General features: G+C 41.2%; 3 protein-coding genes across 27 annotated transcripts in view; 1 reads left to right on the top strand and 2 right to left on the bottom strand.

Moving 5' to 3' along the window:
* Positions 1-869: 869 nt before the first annotated feature.
* gtf3c3 (general transcription factor IIIC, polypeptide 3) lies at positions 870-12416 on the bottom strand. Of its 2 annotated transcripts, XM_051428370.1 has the most exons (20): positions 12339-12416; positions 12132-12264; positions 11980-12061; positions 10502-10845; positions 10252-10375; positions 9949-10140; positions 9685-9850; positions 9326-9473; positions 9055-9226; positions 7011-7111; positions 6704-6875; positions 5661-5863; positions 5055-5156; positions 4755-4887; positions 3790-4015; positions 3639-3693; positions 3374-3509; positions 2648-2772; positions 2403-2555; positions 870-2185 (listed from the first exon to the last, which is right to left on the bottom strand). In XM_051428370.1, the coding sequence occupies exons 2-20, from the start codon at positions 12222-12224 to the stop codon at positions 2063-2065; spliced, it is 2850 nt and encodes a 949-aa protein (XP_051284330.1). In that variant the 5' UTR covers positions 12225-12264; positions 12339-12416; the 3' UTR covers positions 870-2062. The 2 variants fall into 2 exon arrangements, with proteins under 2 accessions (XP_051284330.1, XP_051284331.1); XM_051428371.1 differs by having other exon boundaries at positions 11986-12061; positions 12132-12385.
* On the top strand, positions 12410-19467 carry LOC127378968 (adenosine receptor A1-like). 2 transcript variants are annotated; one of them, XM_051428372.1, is made up of 6 exons: positions 12410-13770; positions 14746-14873; positions 16177-16377; positions 16504-16638; positions 17105-17289; positions 17508-19467. In XM_051428372.1, exons 3-6 carry the CDS (start codon positions 16201-16203, stop codon positions 18244-18246), a joined length of 1236 nt encoding a protein of 411 aa, XP_051284332.1. In that variant the 5' UTR covers positions 12410-13770; positions 14746-14873; positions 16177-16200; the 3' UTR covers positions 18247-19467. The 2 variants fall into 2 exon arrangements, with proteins under 2 accessions (XP_051284332.1, XP_051284333.1); XM_051428373.1 differs by lacking the exon at positions 14746-14873 and having other exon boundaries at positions 16473-16638.
* dmd (dystrophin) overlaps positions 19330-23814 on the bottom strand; it is a 272939-nt gene continuing 268454 nt past the window's right edge. For 22 of the 23 annotated variants that reach the window (XM_051428356.1, XM_051428350.1, XM_051428354.1 and 19 more), the window contains one exon: positions 19330-22533. In XM_051428356.1, the coding sequence (XP_051284316.1) occupies positions 22415-22533 (119 nt within the window). In that variant the 3' untranslated portion in view covers positions 19330-22414. The remainder of the gene's footprint in view (positions 22534-23814) is intronic. The other variant, XM_051428357.1, reaches the window with a different exon arrangement.

The following is a 23814-nucleotide window of genomic DNA, read 5'->3' on the forward strand; positions in this document are numbered from 1 at the left end:
GGGTGAAGTGAGTGAGCTGCAATCTACAACCACACCACTAGATGCCACTAAATCCTACTTAAGGAGCCCATAAGATCACACCTACTTATTTTTATTCTATTTTTTTTACAATAAATGTTTTCCTGTTTTTACTGGTATTTTGTAAGCAAGAAAATATGAAAAAAGTAGGATTTAATATAATCTAATGGGCTGTGCACCTGCCGTTTCATAACATGAGCAGGTTATGTAAGTTGCTGCTTTTTTCTGACTTAGATTTATTATGCATTTTTAATTAGTGCTGGCAGGATTGGTGGTACAGTCTACAGGAGATAAGCTACTGCAAAAATTGAAAGAAAACAAAGATTTGGTGCACAGACGTTAAGTCAGATAAACTTTTTTTTCTCATCATAAATTCTTCAAAGTCATTGGCAGGTTTACCAGAATGAAACATCCAGAATTGGAGAACTTGTATCGGCTGTTGTTTGGAGTTAAATTAATTCATTATTATTCATTATCCTTGAATTGAACTAGGCGTCATTGAGAAACACATAGAGTTAGGTAGATTAAAAAGAATTGTGAACTAGTGCTCTGATTCTTTGTTTTGGAAGTTTCTATGTTGTTTCTATGAACAATATTACTGATTATATTATTCAGTGACTGGGTAAAAGGTCCCACAAAACGAGGCTCTGCCCCCCTCTCCCGCCCCTGGCCTAGATGGAGTGCAGTGACCCGGGAAGGAAACATGATAGATGCAGAAGGTTGGGTTAGGAGAGAGGGAGGGCCCTGGCGAATAATCCCACCGCCTTAATCCCTGCAACAACAAAAGGAAAAGTCTGTCCGTCCATATTTTTGTCACATAACTGTAAACAAAATCCCACCAGAGTACAAAGCAGCATCACACTCACCTTTATGATTTAAAAATATATAAACAGACTGAAACTGTATCATCAAAAAATAGAAGTCTTTACAAAATGGGTTATAAGAGCATTACTGGTTGAAAATGTTGATTTTTTTTTTACAACAGAACTGTCGAAACATGTACAAATAATACAAACTAAATTGAATCCTACAAAAGAAAATCCAAAATCTGCTGACTTGAAACTGGAGCAAAATTATGTCAGAAAAACAGATAAATTACTACTTCAAAGTTAAAGTGATGTAGGTCTATTTGTTGATGTGATAATAAAAAGAATGTCTACATTCATTTAGCTCCAGTGCCCCCACAGCTGGAAAAGTATAAATACTACTAAAACATAGTAAATCACACTGTCGTATATATACATCGCATATATTTACATCTCAACTGACATAACATGTATGAATGTACATGTTACGACGAGTTCACAAATAAATACACATAGAAATGCTGAAATAAATAGAGAAATATAAATAAATTAAATAATAAATACATAAATTAAATGTTAAATGAATGATTAAATGCAGAGTAAAATACACAAATACATGTTGGAAATGAATTGTGAAATAATTTATTCAATACATTTCTACGTTAATTTATTTTTTCTGTTATCTCTGTCTGTATCTTAACAAAGTGTGGTGATACTAACCTCGCTGTAAAACACGATTGGTCAGCCGGAAAAACCAGGGTTGAGTTATCTGATCAAGCTAACAATAAGTAGCATGCGAACCAGTCAGCTCGGCTTTGTACACCACAAGTTGAAAGTAATTCTACTTAAACTATCCTGTGACCAACTGTGCTTTATAGTGCAGTTGAAGTACCATTTACCTCATTAGCCTACATAAATCAATAAATATAGGGGAGTAGAAATACATAAAGAAATGTAATTTCTTGAAATACAGGATAAATGTAATAAAGTAGAAATTCAAATTTTTGCTAATTAATTACCAACATTAACGCATTATTCCCTTCTGCATTTACTTATTTTTGCATTCATTTCAGGTTTTATTTGTTAATGAAAATATTTATTTATTTATTTCAGCATTTATTTATGTATGAATTTGTCATTTTTTGTCCTCCATATTTCTACAAGGCACTTGCAGTCACTTAAACTAAGTCTCACAATCAACAACCCTGGCACAGATGATGAGGCCTTTGTGTGCACTTTCAAATGATGCAGTGTGTGTCGATGAGCTGCCGGGCCATCTCCATGTTCCCACTGGCCTGGTAGATGAGGGAGAGGTTGAAGGCGATCTCCCTCCTCAGATCCACATGATCATCTGGGATACCCTGCAGGGAGGAGTGGTGAAAGGATGGAGAGAGGGACAGACAAAAAGAGGAAAAGATCTTTTAAGGCTGCCTTATTGAGGTCCATTCATCGGTGTCCTAAATAAAAGTGAGATGTTTCTAAATTTAACGTCACTATGATGCAGCAGGCTGAGCGCTCAAACACTGTAGTGCGGTTCGATAACACGAAGAAACCAACGGCTGTTGCATGTATACGCACCTCCAGTTTCTGTGCAGGCAGTGTAAGCGCCTTCTGGTAGTAATGTATAGCCAAATGTGTGAGGCCCATCTGGTGCAGCGCTCTGCCCAGGTTGTACATGGTCTCCTGACACACTCCACGCAGCTCCACGTACCGCCACAGGAAGGAGAAACCCTGAAAACACACGTACTGTATATTCAAGAAGAACAGACGAGGGGAGGAAACTGTGAAGCTAAAACAAGGTGTATGATACACAAACACTGTACCTGCAGCACCAGCGTATGTCGTTTGGCTACATACTTCTGACCTGCCATGTGGAAGAAGGTGAGACCCACACACAGGCTGTGGAGTGGGTTGTTGGGGTGAGTCTGGAAGGCCTGAACATACTGACCTAAAGACACACAACGGTTTGAAAATGTGTTAGATTATTACTGATGGAAACTGATGGACAAATATTTTCTCACCTCAAACTGTAAAAAAAAAAATTAAAAAAATAAGAGTGGATTGAAGGAATTTTATGGACAGGAGAAATTTACTTGATTACAGTTTTCTACAAAGAGTTTTTAACTGGTTATGAAAAACAGTCTTAATTTAATACTGATGCCTCCATATGACCTACATAAGCACACAAGACCATCATCGAGAAGATTGGCTATTTCTATACAGTTATTCTTAATGTCTGCCACCGGGTCGGATTCAGCCGGATTCTCCTTGAACGAGGAGGTGGAAACACTACCGCTTTTGTCCATGGGGGCCGCCAAACTCAACCAAAAATGAAAGTTTTGTCTAAGTACTTTTTTTGCAACATAATACAGCTGCAAGCTGGATCAGGTAATATCAAGCTGTTGTCAGGGCAACAAGTAGACAAAGAGCAGACCTGAACATTATAAGGATGCTGCAAAACAGCTCTTTTCAAAGCAGTTCACTACTTTATTAGCTAAGATATGCAGGACGAGCGGTGAGGTCAGTAGTGGTCTGTGTATGTTTTGTACCCAGAGCATGTTTGAAGCTTCCCGACACCATGGCGTTGTGTCCGCAGAGGACACACAAGGCGTGGTTGTCAGGGTGTTTTAACAGCAGACGCAGACAGAAGCGATGGTGGCGCTGGTGCTGGGAGGTTATCGTGAGCTAAGGGGAAGAAAACGAACATCTCAGACGCTTATTTACATCCATAAACCAATCAATCCATAAAGCTTTATTTAAGCTTTATGTAAAGATAGAGACAGAGATACAAGATACAAAGAGACAGAAGCACACCTGGTTGAAAATATTCCAAAGCTGAGGCAGATGCACATTTTCCATCAGCATCAATCTGTTGAGAAGAGGAAAAACAAACAGAAGACAATTTATACTTCACAAAAAAACCCCCGAAGAAGCCATACAAGATAACAACTTCTTGTTCCTCTACCTGATGTAGTTGTAGGCCTTGTAGTGGTTGTGGTCCAGGATGGTGGCGGACAGGCCGAAGAACTCCAGCTCCTTCCTCCTGGGCTTGTTGTCGTAGAAGGAGTAGAACTCCATGGCGGACTCCACCAGCAGCTCGGCCTCCTCATAGCGCTTCACCTCACACAGAGTCCGGACGCAGCTCACCAGCAGCTGCCACCAGTCCTCTTTGGACAGCACGTTGGTTTTACCTGGACAAGGACCACATTGTGCCATCAGTTACAGCAACAGTTTCCAAAACCTCATGTTGACTTACACATGACCCCAATCAGTACCACACGGAGGGTTTACAGGGTCTGTATCTGTTTCTGTACCATTATCGGAGGAATAAAAGTCTAGTTGGTACATTATAATTGTTTTTTTGTCAGTTACCTTATCTCTGCACTGACTCCAGTGCTCATAGGAAACAAAACATTAGACACCTTTAAGCTCTTTCAAATGCAAGAACTGACCAGATTCACATCATCCTTTACATCATGTTTATGTCTGTTTATTGTTTGTCTTCCAGGTTTAACTTCATGACGGCATGGCTTTTAAACGCAGACTCTAAAATCTCCACTGCAGTTTGATTTCATGCTGTAGCAACATTACGAGCCTGGAAGGCAGGAAGTCAATGTGAAAACATGTGGTACGCTTTAGAAAAGTGTCAACAATAATGTAAAGTATAGCTTACACTACTTGTAGTTATTGAGCTAAAACATACAAAGCTTCAAACACGGCCCTTTAAGAGGGCAATAAACAGCCTTTTCTCCACATATGGCAACTGTTATTAAGTGCTGACGGTGAACAATATCCGGCCAACTGCTCTGCTCTGCTCCTGCCAACTACAGGCTCTGTACATCAGCCAGGCAACCAGGTATGAAGACCTAAAGCAAACAACCAACACACACACACACACACACACACACACACATATATAGATTTCCATACCAGTGTTGTCCAGATAGGCAGCTTCATGGTCAGCAATTTCTGGCAGCATGTCTGTGCCCTTCACCAGCCTGAGGTGATTCTCGCCTGACATGGTTACAGAGCGCACACACACCTTAGCTCGCTGCATGGCCACCTAGGACACACATACACACACACACATTATTTGAGTCATTTGTCGACACAGGGAGACGATGAAAATGCAAATGGGCTTCTCTCTACAATCTATCTGTTCACATGTCTCCACATTAGCTTTAACCACAATCTCAAAACCATGTGGGTGTGTTTATGTGTGTGTGTTACCTTCAGTAGCATGGAGATCATAGTGATCATAGCATCCAGGTAGTCCTGTGTTTGTCCCTGAGTCTTCAGAAGTGTGGAACGGTGCAGCAGCAGCTTTAATTCCTACAACCACAGCATATGGAGCGATATGAGCACACACAAACACATACAGTGGACTTGTTTTTAATTCAAGGTTAACATACGCAAGCCCATTCTCACCGGGAAAATAAAATGTCTGTGTAGGTTATGCATCATAAAAATAACAATACTGATATTAAGTCAAGATTATAAAATACGTAGTGAAAAGTATGACAAACCAAGTCCAAATTCTGACATAATATATTAAGTTAATAAGTCAATTTAAGTCAGAATTTGGGGTTTACTACATTTTAATTATTGTCTCTCTATAATTTGGGTTTATTCTTATCTTTATCATGGCCTTGTTTATATTCTTTCTTTTCTTGCTGGAAATGGGCTTCCATACTGTAAGAACGTCTGTAAGTGTGATTGTTGAGCAAAAGAAGCTAGAAAAAGTGGTATATTCCTGGAAAGTGAGAGACAAATAAAAAAAACTGTAAAACTGATAAAGAATCTAGTTAACCCACACAAAAACACACATGCTCTTGCCTTCTGTGCGGCTGACGAGTCCTGTGCCAGTGTTTCGCTGTCGTACATGGACTCCAGGGCCTTGAGGGCGCGATCTGGCCGGCCAAGCTGCTGCTGCAGGGTGGCCAAGGAGAGCCGGGCCTCCAGGTGCTGCGGAGCCATCTCCACCACCTTAGTGTAGCTTTCTGCTGCCACCTCCATGTGGCCCAGCGCCTTCAGACACTCTGCGAGGGAGAATGAAGGCGTTTTATATAACAGTGGTTTTCATTTTCTCTAATCGGAGCCAAATTGAGGGGTCATTTCAAATCCTGTCTTGCACCTTAGCTGCAAAGTTTCACACAGTGGAGTTTTTTTTGGATGCTTGCTACTGCTGATTCGCCTCACATCCAACTAATAGGATATTCCAGTTTCAACTCTCAAATCTGACTGAGCAGGATTATGTCTGAATGTGTTTGAACTATCTAGCTGGAGCTTTTAAAGTCTAACTGAAATTAAAATTCAAGAAATAAGTATATACACTACACCTAGTTTTCCAGTTTATTCCTATTATTAGTGTTTCTGAAATAAATCCAACCTTCAAGAAGGTTATAATGTTCAGCTTTTGTTGAGATGTTCTGAGAGAGATGTTGATTCAACTGTATGGGCATTTTGAAGGCTGTTTCGGTTATTTAGTCTACCCTCAAGGATATAAATGGGGTGGGCAAAATATTAGAAGCTAAGCTAAGCATCTTCCACTATTTGATTGGAATACAAACTACAAATTTAAACTGCTGAAGGCTGATAAACAACGCGATGTGGGCTTGTTGAAAGTAGGCAGAAAACGTCTTGTATTAATGTATGCTGTCCCCTAGCAACAGCGGCTTTCAAATGTCAGTCAACGGGAAACAAGGCTTGGAGCTTAGACGCAACGTGTCCAAAAATAGTTTTATCCTCTTAATGAAATGGAAAAATATGCACAACAGCTGTAGTATTATTATAGTTTAAATAAAGCACTCAGCATGTTTGACTAAATCCTCATTTTAAGATATTTTAACCACTTTTATCGTTCTTCCTGTTGTTCCTACCTGCATGTCGGAGCCAGACGACAGCCAGGTTGAACTTTTCGGATATGACGAGGGCAGACAGCAGTGGCAGAGCGGACATGTACTCGCCCTCCTCCAGGTAGGCTTCCCCTACATCCAGGTACAAGTCACCGATCTCCTCCGGACTCTGCTCCATCAGCGATGACACCAGTCCCTGTGAGTGGGTGGGTAAACATGGAGACAGAAGTTTATTGCCTCCAAAAAGTTAAAAGTCACTGCTGGAAATTAATATTTTTAGCTTAAGTCATATTTTCACTGTTACTATGAAAACCGTGTTTGTCCTGTTTACCTCCAGCGGTGTGTAGTCATGCAGGTGTATGAGGCAGACCATGAGCTTGGCCCTCAGGTCCACTGGGACGCTGTCTGGTACCTGTACATCCTTAATTACCCCTGGACACACACACACACACACACACACACACACACACACACACACACACACACACACACACACACACACACACACACACTCAATCAGCGTTACTATGTTCTAAAAATAACAGGTATCATTACAGTTTCTTTGGTGGTGGAGAGGAGTGTGGGAGTAATGAAAAAATTCACAGCGAAGGTGTGAAGATTGTTAGAAAGCTACATTTCAATAACACAACAAATCACTGGACCTTTGACAATCACATGACTACAGTTTTTCATTCCCTTCACTTAGGTTGAAGGATGGTTTTCTAACTAAATATGTTTTTGCCATTTAGCAGCTGATATATGATATTGATGACATGGTTAACGGTTCTCTCTCGGTTCTTCATCTGTTGTTTCCCAGTGTGTGAGACTATATCCTTTCCTAGCCAGTTGAAAGAAACATACCTCAAAGTAAAAAAAAAAAAAAAAAAGGCTAGTTCTTAAAAAGTTGACATTTTGGAACAAATATGATTCACTGAACTTATGCAATCCACACTGAAGTACAGGAAAGGGATGTACCTCCCGCCAGTGTGAGCTCTTGAATAGAAGAACACAAAAAGATTGTTCTCATGGAGAATAATAATCACTGTTCCGCACTCTGTATTTGACTGGGTTAATTGGTGCCAACACATTACAAGACAGTTAGACAACGCAGCATAGACATACTGGCTGTCTTCTGTTCAAAATGTCAACTTGTCCTCCCAGGGTTAAGCTTTCGAAAGGAATTCTTTTCTGTTACCTAATGAATGAGCAGCACTGTTTTAGTGTCAGTGCTTTCAAAGACAAATGTCTCCTGGGTTTAATAAAGACAGTCGCTTCTAAAACATCCCTCATGGCAATATAAATGTCAAATTTATTATACCTCAGAGTATTTTCAGCCCCTCTGTGTTTGTCCGTGAGAAAGACGGCCAACGGCAGCAAGCTAGATGCTGTTATTTTAATGTTAGTAACCCGCCGTATATTGGATTCAGTGATCCTGGATAACCGGTATCATAAAGCTCTGTTGGCTGTGAGTCACATGAACATCATTCGAACCATGAGTGGAATACTTAATATGATCAAATAAGTCCAAACAAGAATCGCAATTAAATATTAATAACTCTAACCAAATAATGTTCATACAGTCCTTTACTGTAACAGCAAAAACATTTACTCTGCAAGGGGAAATATACACATATACACATAGAAAATAATTTCCAAATATTGAACGACTAAAGTCTAAATCAGTGTAATTATTAAATATGTGGTAGTATGTATGTTCTTTTTCCTTTTGATAAACAAACTGTTGCAAGTGGCACTAATTCAGTGTTCTGAAGAAAAGAAAGGAAAGGTTACTTTTTATTTACAATTGTATCGCAGAGTCTAAAACAATTTAATACTCAGTTATTCTGAGCTGCAGGGATGGAATGAGTCCGTAAAAGATTTATACACCGAAGGAATCATGTCAGGAGTGAAAGAAACATAAGTGCGATTAAAGTGCAGCTAAAATTGTCATTCATTAGTGTGGTAATTTATTTATTTAACCCTGTTTGTTATATTCTGTTTTAAACCCAGAGTGAACACTTTATTGGCCTAAATTATTCATCACTTCATTGTTAACTCAGGTTGCTAAAGGCTTTGTTCTGATCCTCCCGCGTAACAGGGTAGTTGTTCAGCCTCGGTTACCACGGTGATCCACCCCTGGTAAAAGTGGACCCGCTTCATGATACCAGAAAACTGACGTGGAGCCCAAAGATAGCCGGCTAACCCATTTACCTCACTTTGTGTTACAGGCTGGAGTGCACCGCAGTATAAAAACACTCCCTCATATTTCTGCTTCCGGTGAAACAGGCGGTGGGATTAACAGACAAATATATTTAGACATGTAATAAAACAAAGCACCAACAACATGTGACATCAGTCAAAAACAAAAGACTCACCCTTCTCCTCTTTTGCCGTTTCCTCTACGGTCTTCGACTTTGTACTTTCTTCATTACTCTCCTCCTGCTCCTCAGTCGTCTTCTCTGCCACTTCCTCTTCTGGTGCTGGTTCCTCCAAGTCAGATTTGATTTCATCCCTGACCAAAACTATAGCTGCAAACTGGACCAAGACCTTGGAAAACACACAAAGTATAAGCATTCATTCAGACAAAACACACCTTTTATTTGCTCGGTCTCTGAATGACACAGGAAAGCTGTTAGTCCACTGCACCTGCAGGGCCTTCTCGTACTGGCGGTTGGCGATGAAGAGCTCAGCTGCCATGTTGATGAAGTCATCGCTGACCAGGCTGGGGTGTCGCGCCAGAGCGTCCTCTATAACACCCAGAGCTGAGGGCAAGTCACTGCTCTCATAGTAACTCCTAAACAGGAGACACACACACACACACACACACACACACACACACACACACACACACACACACACACACACACACAGATGTGAGCTCTTATAAGAGATAAACCGACATCAACGTCCTACAGACAGGAAACGCGTTAGGCTCTGTGTGTGTGTGTGTGTGTGTGTGTGTGTGTGTGTGTGTGTGTGTGTGTGTGTCAGTGTGTGTCCCGTACTTGGCCATGTCCTTGGACAGCTGCATGAAGTGCTCTCCGTCCTCCATCGGCAGCAGTGACAGGATCCTGCGGTAGCCGTCCATGCAATGTTTGTGCTCGCCCAGGCGCATGTGGAGGCTGGAGCGCTCCCACAGGTAACGCACGTTGGTGGGGTCGTACTTAATGGCTGAGGAAGCCGGCGACAAGGGGGGAGTGGCGCGCGTTAATACTGACGATAGGGCTGCAACTGACAACTATTATTCATTATGAATCCTTTGCGCTCACCCTTCGTGTAGCAGACGATGGCCTGTCGGATGTTGTCCTGCTCCAGAGACATTTCTGCCAGCCTGATCCACTCCTCGCAGTCGGACGGGTTCAGGTGGGCGGCGATCAAACCAAACTGCAGCGCTTTCTCCCGTTCTTCATCGTCCTCGTAGATCATAGCCAACGTGGAGAACGGTTCGTAGGCCAGAGGAGCTGCGAGAGAAAAGTTTGCTTAGATTCCAGAGCTACAGCTAGCCTTAACTCACACACACACACACACACACACACACACACACACACACACACACACAGGTTGTTTCGTACCTTGTCTTATGATCTCCATACACATCAAGATGGCGTCCTCTTTCTCTCCTCTGGCGTAGCGGATGTTGGCTTCTCCCATCAAGCCCCTCAGAGCGCGGGGCAGCTTGCTCCGATGACGCCGCTCCTGGAGACACACACACACACACACACACACACACACACACACACACACACACACACAGTCATAAGCTCACACATTAAGAGAAAAAAACACACTTACGCACTCTTCCCTCCTCGTCCTCCTCCTCACCTTCATCATCTTCTTGTTTTCTCGGTTCAGCTCCATCTCCAGCGCGAACACGTCTCCAACCGTCGGATCCTCTTCCTCCTCCTCCTCCTCTCTCCTCCTCCTCCTGCGACCCTTCCCTCTCCCTCTCCCTCCTTTCCCCCCTCGCCGCTGGCTCTTCTGTGTCTCCTCCACCTTCACCTTTCCTCCCTCCTCTTCCTCCACCTTGTAATCCTGATCATCTTCGTCATCAACATAGCTCAAGCTGTCCTCCTCTTCCTCCTCCTCATCGTCTGAGGACGGTGGTTCTGGTGTTTCTCCCAGCATGGAGGCGAAGGCCAGCTGCACCCCGGGGCTGACTCCCTCCTCTGAGAGGAGACGAGAGTTGTGTCAGGTGAGCAGCAGCGACTGTGGCAGGTTGTTTCCCTGGGTTTTGCCTCTCAGGCTACATTAGGGCTGCAACTAATGATTACTGACATTATCAACTCATCTGCTAATTAGTTTATTGTTTAATTGATTAATTAAGTTGGTCTACAAAATGTCTATAAACAGTGAAAAATGCCCATCATGTTGTCTCAGAGTGAAGTCAATATTCAATATATATTGTTTGTTTTGTCCCGAGAGTCTGAAAACAGTGATACTCCTACATGAAGTCAATTAACTAATCAATTAATTGTTTCAGTTCTAGGTTACACACAAGGCTGCTCCACAACACTGTGTGTAAATGTGCTGAGTGAATGAAATTTACGGGCAACTTTTACTGAAATGTACGTTATTGGCGGACAGAGCCAGTTATCTACTTTTTTTACTTCGCCACATGTTCAACTATTAAAATTAAAGTGATGATGTGAGAGGGGTCTGTAACAAACACACTAACGTCTCCAACCCCCGCAGACAAAGACTGGTTTAAAACTCCCACCTACAACGCACAAGCCTTTTGCACTATTTATATTTAATTTCCACTTTAGTACTTTCATTGTTTTAGTTTTTTAGTTTTAGTCAAGTTTAATTTGCTGCTTATATTTGGCACTCCATATTCTACTTGAACAATGCATCGTGTATATACTTTAATTTATAGTTTCATATCTTCTAATATTAATAATTTGGTAAAATAGTGATATTTTTATTGTGATATTCTTTCTCTGTTTTTGCCCTATTGCTGCTGTGTCAACCTGAATTTCTCCTACGGGGGATAAATAAAGGAATATCTTATCTTATCTGTAGAACAAGAGAATCCGTGCAGCACTACAGTACTGGAGTTAATGATGGTTTGTCACACATTGCACCTAAAATATATATATATTAAAAAAACCTGCAGCCTCTGTGATTGGGAGGTTGACCACAGTGTGCAGCTCTGGTTAATACACAGATATAACAGCCAGACTATCAAGAAGCAAGGAAGCAGATAAAGTATAACAACATTAGTCATCTATATTCTGATGATCATAACACTGAGTCAGCATGCACAACACATACACACACACACACACACACACACACACTTTTACCCATGGACCCCGGTATCTGTGCAGAGGTAGAGGGCTGAGCATCATCCTCCACATCTTCAGCTAAAGCCTCGGACTCCTGAGAGAGGACAGAGAAGGACTTAATGGGACGTAAACAACAACCGTCGGAGACGTAAACGGTGACGTACCTTGGCTTTCCGTTCATCCCTCCGTTTGTCAAACTCCTCAAACGTGATCCTTCCCTCCAGGTAGTCTATGAGCTCGGCGCTGAAACCGGACATCTCTGTCTGCCACTGTGTGTCCGTGTGTCCGTCCGCAGAGCTACAGGAGAGGCTTCCGACGTCAAAAACGCCACAACAACAACAACAACAACAACAACACCACTATGGACTCACAGGAGACCAACACGTCCTCAGTGTTGAGACTCCTGCACTTCAAAATCAACACACAAGCGCCCAAGCACGCTGAACTGCAGTCACGTGATCTGCAACAACTTCCGGGTTGGCGTCGAAATTGACACAAACTGTTTTCTGGCGACATCTAGTGGTGAAAGACCGGGAAGTACACATAATACATATTTGTTTATTTTGGTGTCTTCATCTCACCTTAAATAATGCATTAATATTAATTCTTCATACAAATTAGTTTTTATTTTTTTTATGATATATTTTTATTTTGTTTTTAAAAGTGGAACAAAGGGAACTGTATCTAAATTTCATTCTCCAACCTTGCGCTGTAAATGACAATAAAATAACCTTGAGTCCTTGAAAACGCCTGAAAAAAACTCCTGAATGAAGATATTTTAACTTAAATACATTATTGCATCACTGTGGCACCGGTAAAGCAAAAGAAACATCTAAAGGTGGCAGTAGAAATAAATAAAGCTGTGTTCCCAAATGGTCTGACATTTTTCCTAATGTATCTATTTCATTGAACTTAACCCCATCACTTACTCTAAAATGTGTCCATAACTAATGTCTGTTCTTAAACACTTTATTTTTAAAATTAATTTAAATTAAAATGTTTAATTTCATAGCATTTGACACCAAATTATAATATAATATAATTCTGTAAAACTCACAGGCTGTATTTTCCTGCATTGAGTGCTTTTATTTTTGATACTTAAAGTACAGTTCACTAATAATATTTGTGTCTGTGTGTATATATATCTGCAATACAGGACTTGTAGATTATTTGTGTAAGAGTAAAGTAACTTTAATGAACAATATGACAGTGCTTTCAGTGCAATCTGCAAGTATTCACATGTATCAGGTCAATTTTCATTTATTTATGGATTTTATTATTGCCATGCAAGTACATGTGTTCCTCATTTTAGCTGCTTTGCACAACATGTTTGGCTTCCTCATTCATTGTGCTTTACCGAAATATCACAAAGTATTTTACTATATGAAAGAGTAGTTCAGGCGTTCATAATTTAAAATTTAATATGACATGTTTGTTTTGTCAGGAACAGGCTGGAGATTTACGTCAAAGCATATCTGCTTTTCCATTTCTCCCAGATCCACAGCAGTGTGGCAACTGTTGCTGTTCATTCAACACACGCATGCTTGACGTATTCTGTATTCTCTTCTTTATCTCCCATGCAAGAAAGAGAGGGAACAGAAGAAGAAGAGAGGGATAGTGGAAAAAGTGGAGGAGGGTGTGGTCTCATCCCGGCAGTTGATGCACCTCCTGCTTCTTTCTCAGTGGATTCTGCACATCAGTGAGATCTGATGCTTCTCCTGCATCAACCTCACATTGTTTCAGCATCCTGGATGGTCTGGACCTCCCAAACTGTGGGATGAGTGCACCTGAAGCCGAGCCCAGGTGAGAGCACATCATGATCCAAACCTGAACTACTTTATCCAACACAAAACAACACTTATGCAGGTCTTGGTGACGTCAGTTTATAAGGCCTTATTATGCTTTGTTTGTTTTTTAGTCATAATCTCTAAGGGAGTGTACAAAAAGTATTCGGCAGGAGGCGGGGTCAGAGAAATGGGAGGATAATGTATTTTTTTTCTTTTTGCTAAAGGGAGAGGAGTCTGATTTTTTGGGGAGGGTCCTGCTCCAGATTTGTATTTTATTTCCCACCAAGAACATTTGTAAAGTTACAAAACAGTCAGATGGAAAACATGCCATGGATGCATTTTGCAATATGCAGGCGACAACAATCCTGTCTCTGTGTCAGGGCTTCATTTTCTAGTTTGTGGATCTTTTTGGTGAGTAGAGATTGATAAATGTCTCTCAAAAGAGGGTGTCAGTTTTTCTTATTAATCTGCATTATAACAAAAAAAAACTAAATGTATCATCTATTAGCCAATGAAAAGTCCACAAAATAGGGAAATGGCCAACACTAGTTCTAAGAGTCCAAGGGGACGTTTTAAAATATCTTATTCTGTCTGATCAACAGTCCTAAACCTAAAGATATTCAAAGTGAAATTACGCGAAACACAGAAAAGCAACATATCATCTCATTTTCTAAGCTTGAACTAGAAAATATTTGCCTTTTTCTATATAAAATGAACGATTAACCCGTTCATTTGCTGCTAATTGATTAATCAAATAATTGTTTTAGCTCTAAACATAATGCATGTTCAGCACAACCCAGCTTGTTCTACTAATGAATGAAATGAAAACCATACAGAGCTGCTGCCTTTTTAATAATAGTCAAACATAGTGTTGAGCCCCCTCCCCACCCTGATCATTAGTTAACAGTCCCAAATCACTTAAGCACAAATGCAAAAATTCAACTTCTGTGTGTTTTTTATTCTGCTGTTTTTTGTTTGTTTTTTATTGCAGGAGTAATAAGATCTCCCGATTTAAAACCAAAGAAGTTCATTTGTTGTTTATTTGTGGAGTCTCTTCAGTTCCCATCATCCAACTGGTTAGATGTGTGCACAGCAACAGGCAGCAGGTTTGAACTATCAGTGAGTGTAAATAGTGAACACTTGGGTCCGTGTTTGTTGTTTTTGTCTCTTATCAGGAACAATTTTCAACGCTCAGTTGGTCAGCACAAAGGCCACAGACTGAGCTTCATAACAACCACTGTTCCTCTCTTCTTCCATATCTCTCCTTCTCTGCAGCTAAATTCAGTCTGTGCTCTTAGTGTGAAAACTAAAAAGGAGCAGAGGACAAATTAAGTGGGTGATTTGCAAACCTCTTCCCCGTGATTTTCTTTGTGTTCTAAAATAAGACGAAACCAAAGTGGAAAGAATACAATGTCTGCTACACAGTCAGTGTTCAGACAGCTTTTAAAATGTCGGGCGTTTAAAAGAACAAGAAACTCTGGAGATTTTGGCTCTTTGAGGGATTAGTCAGAGACTTTCTTCTCTCCACATTCTCACCTTTCTTCCCATCAGAGTTTAAATACTGTGTGCCCTGGCTTCACAGTTTCTCCTGCACATTGGAAGTAGTTGTGCCTGCAATCCCGACTCTGCATCAAATTCAAAGTGACGAAAATGGAAATGTGAAGATAAAACTGTGTCTTCACAGCCACAGAGCAGCACATATTAAATATATGCTGTGGACAATAAAGCAAAAATGAATAAAAACACCAACATTGGCGAGGCAAAAGAGAACTTTTGACAGCATGTTGTGGTTCAGCTGTAGACTGTATGGAAATAAGATATTCAGCATTTTCTAGAAACTAAAAAGTATTTTTCTTTGATTTTACTGTATGTTTATGGTCACTGTTTCTCTCCAAAGCACATTGTCAAATACAGACGCAGGCTTTGTGAAGTTAGTTGCAATCTGAAACCTAACCGCTACATACCACTAAATCCTACATGCTGGTCCTTTAACACATCATTTAGGGCAACCTGGATAGCTCACCTGGTAGAGCTGGCACCCCATGTAGGCTGAATCCCTTGGTGCAGTGTTCCCCAAAAATACTTATTAATGTTAAAATGCTACTTATCAGGCTACACCCATTGATCAAAGTTGTTTATTAGCTTTATTTTGATTACAGTGCATTTAAAACCCAGATGTTGAGTGCAGCCCATGTCAAAATGTGAAAAATAAGCTAAGCCTAAACACTAGGATATTTTTTAAACCTCCTTTATGAAACAGAATTTCGTGAGTTTCCTGAAATAGACCTGGTTTAACAAATCATGCTGTTAAAGTGCATTTTTTTTTGCTTTCTGCAGTTACACTGACCCTAAGTACAGATTTTAGCACAGTGTTGCTTAGTAGCTCAGCAACTGTTCACATTCTCCACCCTTATTTTTTTAGGTTTTCCATGACTGTGGAATCATCATGAACGTGAGTGGTACCTGTACGGCAGAGATGCCGTATGGATACCAACCCCGCTTTAAAGGGCTTTACATCGCCACTGAGCTCATCATCGCCGTGCTGGCCATCATTGGCAACTTCCTGGTTTGCCTGGCTGTCACCCGCAACAAGAAACTTCGCACTGTCACCAACTACTTCCTGGTGAGGAAACCTGTTTCTGGAACATAGGACTCTTATCACAATCTACTAATACATTGTTTGGGAAATCTACAAGCGGATATCTAAAGGACCAAAAGTGTGTTTCACTCTGTATGCGTGTGTGTGAAGGTGTCATTGGCAGTGGCGGACATCCTGGTGGGATTGGTGGCCATTCCCTGTGCAGTGCTGACAGACCTGGGTCAACCTCGCCATAACCTGCCCCTCTGCCTGGTGATGCTCAGCATGCTGATAGTGCTCACACAGGTAGGAGCATTTATCTGGTGACTGATTGCAGGGGGATTTCTGCAGGGCAAAAGCACCGCCTGTACATAATCTGTGTTACTTGGACCAAGAATCCCTGCAGAGATTCAAATTCTATAGAGTTCCTTATGAAGTTTAGGGACTGTAAAATGATTAGGGTAGGGACGAGGGCTGAAACTTGTTTCACAAAAAGCAAGAGGTTCTTCAGCGTTATCAAGATATATGACCCACTGCACACCATATCCTCTAATAACTATAAATAATACAACTGTATTGAATTTGTTCCAACATTAATAACTAAAAGTGTATAAAGAATTGAAGAATATAAGATGGTGTAACAAACTGTAAAATTTTTATGGTCCAATAATTATCATGTAGGCATCAAATTGCACATTAGAAGCAGAATTAGGAAGGTATGTTTTTGACATAACTGTTTGATTATTATTAAAAATGGTCCTTTCTCTTCCAGAGCTCCATCCTGAGTATGTTAGCAGTAGCAGCGGAGCGTTACATGGCCATCCTCCTGCCCTTCCAGTACCAGCGTGTCATGAGTCCCGGGAACGCCCGGCTGGCCCTGCTGCTCACCTGGGGCCTGGCAGCCATCTCCGGCTCTGTGCCCCTCATGGACCCGCAAAAACTACCAGCAGACTCTGAGTAAGAGGATGAGGGAAGGTGGATGGATGAATGGACGGGTGAGGAATAGAGTGACTGAGTAAATGAGAAAGTGAATGGTAACAAGACTGCAGGAAAATGCAGTGAAATGAAAAATGGGTAAATGAAAGAATGAACAAATGAATGAAGGGACGCTATAATGAATGAATGCATATATACTGTATATAACATATGAAATAAATGCCCCCCTGTCATTCCAGCTACTGTATCTTCACCTGTGTGGTGGACATGGCCTACATGGTCTACTTCAACTTCTTCTGCTCCTTCCTGATGCCGCTGGTGGCCATGTTCATCATCTACGGCCACATCTTCCTCACCGTCCGCCACCAAATCAGACGCATCGCTGTGGCCAGGGGAACCACAGAGGACATGACAACTGTTGGTAGTGGGAGCACTGGGACAGAGGACACTGGGAGTTCAGCTGCTGGGGCGACCACGGGAGTTGGAGCAGACATGAGGACAGCAGAGGGAACCGGGCATTTGAAAAAATGTAAGATTGAAGTGAGGGCTGTGGAAGAGCCTGGCATTGGGTCTCTTATTGAAACTGAGACTACCACTGTCTTTATGAAGCCAGGGCTCAGGATCGCCTCAGCTGGATCTACCAGCTCCAGCAGTGGCCCTGCTGACCCTCGTCCAGGAGAGTCCACCAGGGCCAAATCCAACATACGCACCTGTCAGGAGCTGCGTAAGGCCACCTCCCTCTTCCTGGTCCTGTTTCTCTTCATGGTGTGCTGGATGCCCATCCACCTCATTAACTGCATCCTGCTGCTCTGCCCACAGTGTGAGGTGCCCATGTCAATCACACTAGCAGCCATTTTGCTTTCCCACGCCAACTCGGCCCTCAACCCGATCCTGTACGCGTACAGAATGAGGTCATTCCGACACACTCTGGTAGGAATGTGGAGAGGAATGTGGAGCGTTAGGGCAAAATGTCAGTAGAGCAGCACTGGAGGTGACGAGAGCAAACCGTCGCTGCTCAGGGTCAGGGAAATGGTCAAAACTTTAAAAATTGGGACTTACAAGCGTTTATTAAAGAATGTAACTTTGATCAAAATGTGGTTCTTCAGTGCTGACCCAAAATGTCCTCCCTCAAGCACTGAATCAGCCAATAGCAAGCCTCCAAAGTGCCTGATAACAAGCCACTGAACAGCCACTGAACACTACCTGCTCAGCACCAAACAGCAGACAGACACATTAGCAGCTAGATGGTGAACATAGTGGAGCATTCAGTGGCTAATAAGATTTTTCTCTCAGGATAAAAGAGACTTAGTTTCATCAGGTGGACACAAACACAACTGTAAATGAATGCCAATGTTTCTCTGCGACTGCTGGATGTGAAAATAAGGAACTGTTTGCGAACTCGTTTACCATGTCATTTTTAAAAGGTTGCACTGCCCCCAGGTGGCGAAAAATAAATCAATTAATGCAGCTTTAAAGGATGAAAGGGCTCTAACAGATGTACATTAACTTTAGTCTTTGAATAGAGCTCAGTGTTTATATTTCACTGGATTGAAGACCAAGTCTTAAAGGGAGAATTTACACTTGAAAAAATATTGTATATAAAGTTATATAAAGTCATAGTTTATACTCAAAAGCAGATCAAGACTTTAATAACTGAGGACATTTATTTTCAATTCATTTGACATGTGACTTAAATGGATTTTAGGCTTTTTGGTTTCTTTGCAAATATTTTCTCAACAAAAATTCACTGTTGCTTCTTATTTTAGAGTTTTATTTATTGCATATGGTCATATTGTTGTTTACATTGTACACTGAGAACATGGCTGTTGTAAAAGTTGAATGAGCCGTTCTGTATGTGTGTATAGTAACAGTTTATACGCACTCGAGTTGCACTTTGCCCCTGATTTGAGCTCGCCTGAAGGCATTTACTGTTAAACTGCAGGAAACCATATTTTCGTGTGGCCCAGCTTTTCAAAATAAATGTTTTTGTGCATTCATTGTACCCTGCACTTGTTCTAATCCTGGTTAACAAATAAAGACAACAAACAGCAAAGAGGCAAATCAACATAACTGCGTGCTTTATTGATATACAGTAAAGCATTTTATAATACAGTAGTAAGGCATATATTTGGTGGAATCTGATATGTTGTGAAGTATTGACGCGTTATTTGAAAAATGATGTGAGAATGAAACACAAACGTTAGAAATGAAAAAACAAACAAACAAGGAAATAAACCAAATTCAGTGTCTGGATCAAAACAAAACCCTTTTGGATCATGCTGTCAAGAATATGATGCCGAAAACACACGAGTGTATAACGCCGCGATGCTCGCCACGGGCTTCTCTGAGTGGTTACACATTAAATAAGGATGGAGTTTATTTAATCACACATGCTAATATCGTAACACCTCACACAACACAAAAACAAAATAGCTTTTTAACCAAAGACAAAATGGAACACTCTGCAAGAATAAACGCATCCTCCACACAGAAAACAAATATCTAGTATGTCCCAGGTATGACAGTAGTGCACACGGATTCGTTTGATTTGCGTGAAAAGCTAGTTTTTATACTTGAGTCATATAAATCTCTGATAGAGAGATGAGAAATGCAGTGAGTGCATCCGAACATTCAGATCGGAGGCTCCAACAGTGCAGTAGAACATGTTCGGAGCCATATATAGGACATCTGACGTGATTTAATCAGCCAGCAATAATCAATTAATAATCAACAATCTGAGAGGAGTGTGGGATCGAGTACAGTAGAGAAATTGCCTCCGGACCGGACTTTGACAATTCACACGAGGTAGAGCTTACTGGGCTTCCTAAAACTCAAATATTTCTCTGTTCAAGTCGTTCAAACTGAAGAATTCCTCAAAAATAATCTCAACTAGCAGCCTTGTAACACTGTAGTGCTCGGATTCAATTAAAATCACATTCTTCTCAGTTCCTCTTACAGCACAGAAACTGTCAACTTATAGACCGATACACAGTGTACTGTGTGCACACAACAGGCCCTAAAGAGACACCTAGAAACCATCTTAGTGATAAAAATGTAAATAAAACCCTCACTGAAGATGTGCCAGTAAATATTAGATAGCTGTGATAAAACAAATATTCAACTTGGAAACTTTCATGACAACCTTTACAACTGATGACCAGTTAGGATATAAGAGCTGCAGTCGGTAAAGACAGAAAGACAGCTGACTGTTTCATTCCCAAAGCGCGGTTATTTGACAACCTGGGACGGAACAATCAACCGTCTTTCTCGGCTCTGATTGATTGCTTTCATTCAGCTGCGGTGGATTCTTGCAAATGCCTTTAGGAGCACAAGGAGGAACCGGAGGAACCTGCCTCATACTGTCAGGATAAAGTAAAAAGCTTCAGCAAATATGACAGAAAGTTCTTTTAATAAAAGTTCTCCTCCTGCAGCTTTGAAGAGTCACCAAACACCTCCACATCATCTTGTTTTTGCTGACCTCCAGTGGTTTAACTTCCCACTCTGCTGCAGCGATGTACAGGTGCACTCCAGGACACTGTGACATCACCGCCGGGTGCAAAACATACTCTAAACACCGCTTTTCATACGGCAGTGAAGAAACTCTTTAAAAAGGTGCCGACAACAAAGATCCTGTTTACATTCAATGTTGCTCACCAAAGCACATTGTGTGTATCCTTGAGGCCTCATAAATGTGTCCAAAGCTTCCTCGTAAAACATTTGCAGAGCCAATTATTGGAAGAACCCACTCTTACAACATAACTAATGGTCAGAAACTCCACAGGGTATCAGTAGAATTAAAGGAGCACTCCTCACAATTACACATACGACGACCGGTTTACTCAGAACTACTCAGCCTGTGAAAACAATTAACAGTATATTATCTGTGACTCTGAAGGGAGCTTTCCAAATGCTGAGAAAAACAACCCTGACGATGTCATAGTGATGTCATCAGGGTTATCTCTGCTTGAGCTACGAGAATTCAATGTATGTATGTATGTATATATATATATATATATATACACACACATACATACATACATACATATACACACACACACACACACACACAATACTAAATAAATTAATATTTTAGTTCATAGGGATGACAAATACCATGGAGACAAGATTTGTTTTTTTTATTTACTTGAGCCTGTTGTTTTTCAGTTTAACTAATTATTAAGATTGATTACTGTAAAATGGAATCCACATGATGTCCAATTATTTCCCATCATGTGCCTTAAGTTTTGGAGTGATTTTGCTGACTCGTCTCAGTTCTGGATCGGGCCCATCACAGCACACAGTACACCGTGTTGACAACAAATGCGGGGATAAAAAAAAAACGGTTGCCGTAGAGATGTCAATAACGGGGAAGATGAACAAACTGATGGATGGATAGATGGACGGATGAGTGGATGAATGAAGAATTAAACTGTAACGTTAGGGTTTGTCAGCCAAAGGCCCCCCAAAAAATAAAAATAAAAAGCTGTAATGTAATGTGTAAATTAGGCACCACCACACACACACACACACACACACACACACACACACACACACACACACACACACACACACACACACACACAGTCTCACAGACAACGTACTGTAAAGATCCAGGATGCCTGCATTACCTTGACAGTAGTGTACGCTGTTATAGAAAGACATTTTCCTCTTAGAAAGCACCCTTATGATTACAATCATTCTTTTTTTTTTGATACAAATGTCTGAAATGCTTTTGCTGTTTCCCCAATTACAAAGAGATGGCAAATATTCGACCACACTGAACACACTTATTTGTATCTCATCTCTCTTTGCCCCCCCCCTTACCCCACTCTTGTTTTATACAATTGCATAGAAGTTTAAAAACCAGCCTCTGTTAATAATAAAACAACTTCAGGACGTTTTAAGAAACTACTGAAATCTACAAGTTATAATGTTTTTCTTTTGTTTTGTTTTTTTAACGCGTCGTTGCTGGAACCGCAATCCTTCACAAAAATAGACGTTATATATTCTCTTTGTAAACTGTGTTTCCAATCCAGTTGTTTTGACTAGAAAAGCATGCGACAGGTAGGGAGGGAGGAAGGGAGGGAGTAGGACACAGGGCTGAAGGTTTTGAGGCGGGGGTTGGGGGGGTGGGGGGGGGGGGGGATCAGAAGGGCAGGCCCTCGTGCTGTTCGGCGCTCTGCTCGTCTGTCATCACGTTGACCAGTGACTCCATGGCGCGACCCAGATCATCAGCCATGTGGAACAAACTGCCAATACTGGGACCTAGAGAGAGAGAGAGAGAGAGGAAATGCTTAGACCATACACACTCAGTGACAGAGTGAAGGTTCACACAGGCATACAGACATGACCGTAGAAATGGGAGACTACAGCTCTACCACTATCTCTGCCGTGCTGTACTTGCATATGCACAGTGTTGCTTTGAGCTAAATGCTAAAGCAACATGGCAACATTCTCACAGTGACAGTGCTAACATTTGCTAATTTCGTCATTAAAAACTGTGCCGATGAATGTTTGTTGATGATGAGAACGAGACTTAAGGCCTTTACACGTCGTTAATTTGCATGTCAGTCTATTTTTCTGTTGTTTTTTTGTTATGAGTGCTTTCACACACACACAATGCAAATATTACGCAGTGAAAAGCAGATGGAGGTTGATTTTGCTGTATTACTCAACAGGAAAATATAAAGACTGTGAAAAAAGTGACTTGGTGCTGTGTGGGATTTACTGAATAAGAACTGAAGCTGTTATTATCCATCTTTTCTCTCTTCTCACAAAAACAGTAAGTAAGTAACCCAGAAGCTCTGAAAAGCTGCAGCCATTTTTCCGCCAGTCCCTATTCTGTTTGATTAAGTGCGTGTGGATTTAATCTTTTATTGTAATGTGTCGCATATTTACATCCCTGCTGATATACAATGATAATAGTTTTGATGCGACATATTCGCGTGATATTATTTTGCATTTTCATGTTTCTTATTTGTCACATCCCCGGTGCGTAAAGGCCTTAACGTTTAATAAAAAGTAACCACTGAAAATGAGAACTACGGCAAAATGTATTACATATTAATAGTCTGTTCCTCAGAAGCCGAGTAAAGTCTCAGAAACGATGTTGAACCTTGTTGATGACTTGAATCACATTAAATTGTGGTTGAATCTTGCTGTGAACCCCACATTGTGAACATTATTAACACATCATCTCATCCCTAATCTACATGCATACAGAGATGCACAACGTACACACACACACACACATATACATATACATACACACACTACTCCCTACTGTGACGAACAGAGCAGCAGTGTGACAGAGGACAGGAAAGGGAAAGGAAATTAAAGAAAGGGAAAGGGAGGGAGGGACAGATATGTGTTGCTTTTGTCCCACTGCACCACTGTACCGTGACGTTCCCACTCGGCCATTATGTCTCTGCCACACGTTCTACATACTACTAGAGACTCATTATTAGGCCAATTGTTAGACTGTTCTGGTAGCGGACAAACACGGTACTGGCATGCAGTGGAAATACTCCGTAGAGGTGATGGGGG

This window comes from Dicentrarchus labrax, unplaced genomic scaffold (assembly GCF_905237075.1).
Source record: "Dicentrarchus labrax unplaced genomic scaffold, dlabrax2021, whole genome shotgun sequence".
Taxonomy (NCBI): domain Eukaryota; kingdom Metazoa; phylum Chordata; class Actinopteri; family Moronidae; genus Dicentrarchus; species Dicentrarchus labrax.

Bases quoted from the DNA above. Each gene is read 5' to 3' on its own strand.
- gtf3c3 (XM_051428370.1), bottom strand. From the start codon at position 12,224: ATGTCCGGTTTCAGCGCCGAGCTCATAGACTACCTGGAGGGAAGGATC. The intron at 10,376-10,501 runs GTGAGGAGGAGG...GTGTGTCTCCAG, and splicing joins AAAACAAGAAGATGATGAAG to GAGCGGCGTCATCGGAGCAA. The intron at 10,141-10,251 runs GTACGAAACAAC...TTTCTCTCGCAG, and splicing joins TATGGAGATCATAAGACAAG to CTCCTCTGGCCTACGAACCG.
- LOC127378968 (XM_051428372.1), top strand. From the start codon at position 16,201: ATGAACGTGAGTGGTACCTGTACGGCAGAGATGCCGTATGGATACCAA. The intron at 16,378-16,503 runs GTGAGGAAACCT...GTGTGTGTGAAG, and splicing joins CTGTCACCAACTACTTCCTG to GTGTCATTGGCAGTGGCGGA. The intron at 16,639-17,104 runs GTAGGAGCATTT...TTTCTCTTCCAG, and splicing joins TGCTGATAGTGCTCACACAG to AGCTCCATCCTGAGTATGTT.